The sequence below is a fragment of the Penaeus japonicus genome, unplaced genomic scaffold, assembly GCF_977035675.1.
Source record: "Penaeus japonicus unplaced genomic scaffold, GWHDUDI00000001_assembly GWHDUDI00000014, whole genome shotgun sequence".
In the NCBI taxonomy this organism is placed as follows: domain Eukaryota; kingdom Metazoa; phylum Arthropoda; class Malacostraca; order Decapoda; family Penaeidae; genus Penaeus; species Penaeus japonicus.
The window spans coordinates 36,096,631-36,104,130 of record NW_028234416.1 but is presented as its reverse complement, the minus strand read 5'-3'; the positions used below and the strand labels follow the sequence as shown (position 1 = coordinate 36,104,130).

Here is a 7,500-nt window from a genome sequence, read left to right as displayed (position 1 = left end):
GAGAGAAGAGTGAGAAAGAGAGAGGGGGGCGGGGGAGAAAGAAGAAAGAAGAGAGAGAGAAGAGAGAGACAGAGACAGAGAGAGAAGAAAGAGAGACAGAGACAGAGAGAAAAAGAAAGAGACTATTAACTCTTACATTTAAGGATTCTTTCTGAGAGCACCAAACAATAACCAGAAATAATGTAATCTGTTTTTTTTTTCTTTCTTTCTTTCTTTCTTTTTTTCCTTTTTTATTCAGCATAGAGTTTTCTCATCTCACAAGGAGATCAATTACTGCTGAAGATATAAAGGTTACGATATAATTCAATTTGTGTCAAGTCAGTGTATTCGAATATTACATATTTCACTATTACTATTTTTTTTACAATTATCATTATCATTGATGTTGCTGTGTTGGCGTTGTTTTTATGATTAATTATTTGTTGTTGTTAATATCATTATGATTATCATTATCACTATTAATATATGATGATGATGATTAATATAATCATTCTTTATCGTCTTCTTATCATTATTCTTATTGTGGTTGTTGTTTTCATTGTCATGATTGTTATTACAGATTTATTGATATCATTATCATTACTATTTTTGTTTTGTTGTTGTTTTTCATTGGTATTATCATTTCTATCAGCATTTTCTTTTATCGTCATCATTATCATTATAATCTGGAATATTATCATAGTCATCTCTACTATCATCATCATTATCATTATTATTATCCTCATTATATTCATTATCATTATCATTATCATTATTGTTATTATCAATACTATTATCATCATTGTTATTATCATCATTATAATTATCATCCTTATCATTATTAGTATCAATATTATTATTACAATCATCATCACTATCATTATTGATATTACAATTTAATCATCATCACCTTCACCATCATCATCATCATAACTATCATTATCATTATTAAAGATATTAACATCACTATTATTATCATTGTTTTTTACTATTGTTATGATCATTATCATTATCATCTTATATATTTTTATTATAAATATCACTATTTTAGTGTTATCATTTTATTATCATTATCTTTATTATCATTACTCTAATCATTATCATTATTATATTTCTATTACTATCATCATTGTTGTCATCATCGTCATTTTTGCTGTTGTTAGTATTTTTATCATTATCCTGTATGTTATTAAGTCCATTATCATCACTATCATCATCATTATTACTACCATCATTATCAATTATCATTATTAACATTATGATTACTATCATAATCATTATCATCAACATCATTATTATCATTATCATTATTATTGTTACCATCATTATCATCTTATTGTCGGCATTATCATCACTTTCGTTATTGTTATTAGATTTATTATCAGTATCATCATCATTGTTATTATCTTTGCTATAATTGGTATTGATATCATTAATATTATTATCCTTGTCTTTACTATTATCATCATCATAATCATTATTATTATTGGTATCATGATTATCATTATTACTATTTTATCATTATCGTTATTGCTATTATTACCATTATTATCATTCTTATCATAATTCTATTCATTATCCTTACTAGCATCGTCATTGTTATAAATATCATCATTATCATCATATTTATAATTATTAATGCTCTTGTTGCTATTACCATACTCATCATCATGATCATTACTATTACTATTATCGTTATTATTATTATTATTATTTGCTTTGTCATATCTACTTTATATTTCTTCTTCCTTCTCTTTCATTGTATCTGACTCTATTTTTTTTTTTTTTTTTTTTTTTGTGCCCCTCTTTGTTTCTTCTAAAGAAAAACTACATGTAATTGAATAGTTGTTTTTCTTATCATCATTAGCATCATTATTAGCATTATTAATATTATTACTTTTATTAGTATCACTATCGTTATTAAGGTTACCAATATTACTATCATTACTTTTATTACTACTGTCATTATTATCATTATTAATAGTAGTAGTAGCATCAATATTAATATTTTCATTATCGTTATCATTATTGATATTATCATAATCATGTCATTATCATTATAATCCTTATCACAATCATTGCCAGTATCATTATCATAATTATCGTTATCGTTATAATTGTTATCCTTATTGTCATAATTTTCATTATCATCATTATAAGTAATTCTATTAATAGTGATACTACTACTATTGTTATTGCTATTACTAACTGCGATGGTCATCATTATCATGACAACTAGTGTTATAAGAATGACGATGGTGATGATGATAATGATAGTTGTAATAATGATTATGATAATAATGAAGATGGTGATTAACATGACAATAATGATGCTGATGATAATGTCAGTAATGATAACAATGATAACAGTTATGATAGTAATAAAATAGGATAATAATGATCATAGTAATAATGGTGATAATGATGATAACGATGATTATGATATCAATGGAAACTATAATAATGAAAATAACAATGATTATGATAAATAAACAACAATAAAAAACATAATAATGATTATAATGATAGTAACATAAATAAGACTAATGATGCTGAAATTAGAATGACAACAATGATTATGTTGTCAATAACAACTATAATAATGATGACAAATTATAATAATGATAGATATAATAACAAAGATAAAACTAATAATGATAAAGTGAAAATTATAAAACCAACAGTTATAATGATTATAATGAAGAGGATATAGAAATGATACCAAAAATGAAAATAATACTCCAATCGCTATTACATATCACTATTATTTTTCAGTAATAACACTCTCATCATACATACCAAGGATTCCAAACTAATGGGAGTGAGGAGGAGACAAGGGGGGAGGGGAGGGGGCGTGACGTCATCTGCTTAAAAATTATCGTTTGATAAAAGATAATGAAAATAATGTATAATGAAATTTGTCCATCTTCGTGTCAGATATTTTACTGGTGTAAGAGTTTGCGTTTTGGTATTATGAGAACTCGATTTATTATGTATAGGCAATGAATTCCTATGGTAGTAATATGGTAGTTTGTGCAACTGTGTATGACCTGGTTTGATTTGTTTATATTTGTTTTATATTTCATTGCTATGAGAACTCGAAATGTTATGTACATTCCATGTGTTTATATTCTTATATTTAGTTTATGATACTGTTCATATCATGGAAGTAATGGTTTACTAGATTGGCTGTAAATTCATGTCAGTCTCATGGGTATTTCCGAGTATTATATGTCATGTTTTCAAATTAATTAGTTCTTGGAACAGCAAATCCATTTTGCCAATTTGTCATTTTTAATTTTTTTTTGTCGCTCCCTTTGAATAAAATGTTTATTTACTCAGTAAAATACCCTGTGGTTGTATCCTTTGCTTTATCCGTTGTAATACAAGCAAAAAAAAATTGTTTTCCAAAAACAGTGCTATGATAAAAAATACAAGAAAATAAAAAGATATATGATATCATGTAAATATAAAAAAAGAAAAAAAGAAAGGGGGTTGGGGAGGTGCTGGTCTCTCCTATAATTGGATTTTATTACTTTTACCTTCCACAGTTTTCCTTAAAAAATACATCAAGGTTAAGAAAAGAAAATGTATTACACAGTTACATTTATATACACATTTACAGTAAAACGATGTTTTGACGCAAGGAATATAAAGTTAACGGAGAAAATGATTGAGGATAGTGAGGGAGAGGGCGCCCACAGTGGCACACGCCCACGCACCTTCGTCTCTCTTGCGACCTGCAACGGGAAGGGCGGGAGGGAGTTAGAGATGTTAGTATAATGATGATGAGGTGTGTCATTTTTGTTGTTATCATTATCATCTTTATCGGTATGATATAAGGATGATAATGATGATGATGATAATGATAACAGCAATAAGAATAACAAAATAAATATGATGATGGTAATATCAGCAATATATGATATAATAATGGTATAATATATATAATATAATATGATATAATGATGATGATAATAATGATAACAGCAATAAGAATAGCAACAATAGATATGATGATGATAATGATAATATCAGCAATAGAAATAACAGTAATAATAAACATAATGATACTAATGATAATCATAATCATAATGAAGATGATAGCAATAATAACAAGGATGATGATAAAATGTTAATGACATTGGTAATGATTACATTGATATTATTGATAATAGCAATATTATTGATGATGATAATAATAATACAAAGAATAATGATAATAGTATCATAACGATGTTGATAGTAATTTGATTGTTGTTATTACTATCCTCACTGTTATCAGTATCAGCATCATTACCATTATTTTTGTTTTATGATTTGTGTTCTTGTTGTTATCATTATCATCACTGTTATTATTATTATCATTTTTGTTGTTATGATTTTTTATACTTTTATTTGAAATACCTGTTTAAATTATATTACTAGTAGTATCATCTTTACTTATATTATCATTAACGTATTATTAGTAACAGTAATTAACATTTTTACCATTATTATTATTAGGTTTAGGTTTATTATTATTAGGTTTAATGATTATTAGGTTTTTATGATTATTGATTTTAATAATTAGTAATTATAGTGATAATAGATTGGTTCTATTAATTTCTTATAAATTCATAAAGTGTAGTCGTACTCATATCTATGTCTGTATTATCATTTCTCTCTGTTGGTGTTATTATTAGTTTCCTGTTGTTAAATTGAAAGGATAAGTGGCAATCATAATAGCTTTACTGTTCCCGATTGCATTATTTCAATCTCACAAGGAGGTTGTAATTAATACTAACATATTAGCAAATGAGAAAGGAAAAAATGTTGATGTAATTAGACAATGAATAAGATAAACTTGCAAGCGGAAATACTTCACAGGATACAAACAGATGAGTAAATGAGAAACTGTGCAATATGTTAGCTTGTAAACATAAGAAAAAAAAAGCCATGTGTACGGATACGCAAATGAAAACAACAAAAAGGATGATAAAGACAATGCAATCTGTTTATAAGGGATGCATAAGTTGAAAGACGAAAGAAAATAAACAGGTAAATTTAGAAAAATTAAAAAGAAAAGAAGAGGAAAGGTCAATTACATACTTTTAGAGACAGACATGAAAAACATTTCCCAAGACATTTATTTACCAAGAAAGCAAATGAAAGTGTGTGAGAGGCAGAGACAGAGAGAAATTGCGAGTGTGAATAGTTTCAGCAAATTGGACACAAATCACTGCCCTTTTGAGTCTTATCTTATCTTATCTTCGCAGGAAATGAAAATAAATCACCGGGCTTTTAAATCCTAACTTTGGGGAGACTATCTTAAAATGTAATGGTGTTATTTTCACAGTTCAAGAAATATTACCACTTATCTGTTCGATCGATATTAATTGCCAGGTGATTTATCATGGTCTTCTCATTTCTCTCTCTGTCCTTCCGGCTAACATCGTCAGAGAAGATGAGGAAAATCATAGTAAAGATAAAAAAGGGAGATATAGATATTAGGAAAGGATTAATGGTTCCGATAGTGTCCTTTTTGATGCAGATAAAACTTTTATTCTTGGATATAACATTTTGATTAAAGAAGATTCCAAGTAAAGCTAAGGGGCATGAGTCTTAACCTGACTTTGAAAAAAGGAAAATACCAATACATAGATTTTGCTATTAGTGAAAGAATCAAACACGTAAGTTCACAAAACGAATTCTATAAGTTCAAATGGCTTTAAATTCTGCATTTCTCTACTGATCTCTCTCTCTCTCTCTCTCTCTCTCTCTCTCTCTCTCTCTCTCTCTCTCTCTCTCTCTCTCTCTCTCTCTCTCTCTCTCTCTCTCTCTCTCTCTCTCTCCCCCCCCCCCACCCACCCCCACACACACATTTCTCCCTTGCTAAAAAAAAAAAAAAAAAAAAAAAGACGAGCAAACAAATAAAAAACAGAAACAGAGCAAAATGAAAGATTAAAAAAAAAAAAAAAAGCCAAATTAACCAGACAAGTTCATGAACCCGACCTGAATTATAGTGATATTCCTGTGCGCTCAGGTAGTTGTGATTAGGCAGCTGGACCTCGACCTCCTTCTGGTGGAGGGCGCCCAGGGAGCTCACGCACGACACCTCGATGTAGCCCCGCCGGAACAGCTGGTCCGTCGTCTGGAAAACTAAGCCGATGGTCCGGCGCTCGGGGTACTTCCGCACTTGATCCTTGGCGGAGAAGGAGACAGAAGAAGGGATAATTAGGCAGGGCGGTAGAAGAAGAACGCTGGCTTAGATGTAAGGTTTAGAATGAAAGAAAAAAAAAAAAAAAAAAAAAAAAAAAAAAAAAAAAAAAAAAAAAAAATATATATATATATATATATAAATATATATATATATACATAAACGTATGCTAGTGATTGCATACAAATAAGATCTTCCTTTTTCTTATTGCATGTCCAAAGCACTTGGTCCTTAGTGGTAGAGAGAAGAAAGAGAAGAAGAAAAAAAAAAAGAAAAACAGAAAAAATTCAGACGAAAAGCCTTATATAAAAAACGACCATAAATACATCCTCTGATGAAGTTTACGTATCAACGACCCGCAGCTGTGCCTACCTCAGCACTTGGCCCTTGGTGTTATAGGAGAGGGAAAGGGAGAAATAAAAGAGCGAAGGGAGAGGGAAAGGGAGAAATAAAAGAGCGAAGGGAGAGGGAAAGGGAGAAATAAAAGAGCGAAGGGAGAGGGAAAGGGAGAAATAAAAGAGCGAAGGGAGAGGGAAAGGGAGAAATAAAAGAGCTAAGGGAGAGGGAAAGGGAGAAATAAAAGAGCGAAGGGAGAGGGAAAGGGAGAAATAAAAGAGCTAAGGCAGAGGGAAAGAGAGAAATAAATGAGCTAAGGGAGAGGGAAAGCACAGGACCAGACTGGAGAGAAACACATGACGAAAACAGAGGAAGCGGAAGAGAGAGAGAGAGAGAGAGAGAGAGAGAGATGTAAGAGGAAAACGGAATTGAATACAAGATTTGTGATGTAAATGAACTGCTTTTAGGGAATGTTTTTGCCTCGTGTCCGTTTGTCGAAGCGTGTTTTATATAATTACCTTCCTATGACACAGCTTTCATTAACATTATTTGAATACGAGGACATGTATGCAATAACTATTTATATAGGCACAAGTGCACAACGAGTATTTACATAATATTCATACAAAGACTTTTTTTTAATGTAATCACACATGTATTCAATAGCGATTCATTTAAGCAGACATATATACAATTAATATATATACTATAACTATTTAGATAAGCACACAGGTATACCATAAAATGCTTACACGACAATACTCATGAGAATACATTTTTAATCTATGTTATGCTTACCTTGCCTTATAAATACGTACTTATTTTCTTCCTTACCCTTTCTCTAATGTATCCTATTTTTCCTTAATTCCTAAGATTTTTTTATTTATCTTTATTTCTATTTCTAGCTTTATTTGTTCATCTTTTAAATCTTTTGAGATTTTTATTCATTTTATTTTATTTATCTATTTATTGATTTATTTTTTAAT

The 7,500-nt window shown here is 29.3% G+C and overlaps 1 protein-coding gene across 1 annotated transcript in view; it reads right to left on the bottom strand.

Annotated features, from left to right (window-relative positions):
• Nucleotides 1–3,570: 3,570 nt before the first annotated feature.
• LOC122243324 (uncharacterized) overlaps nt 3,571–7,500 on the bottom strand; it is a gene marked incomplete at its 5' end in the record, with an annotated part of 22,707 nt that continues 18,777 nt past the window's right edge. The window contains 2 exon segments of the mRNA XM_086544187.1: nt 3,571–3,719; nt 5,974–6,163. Coding sequence (XP_086400313.1) covers nt 3,637–3,719; nt 5,974–6,163 — 273 coding nt within the window.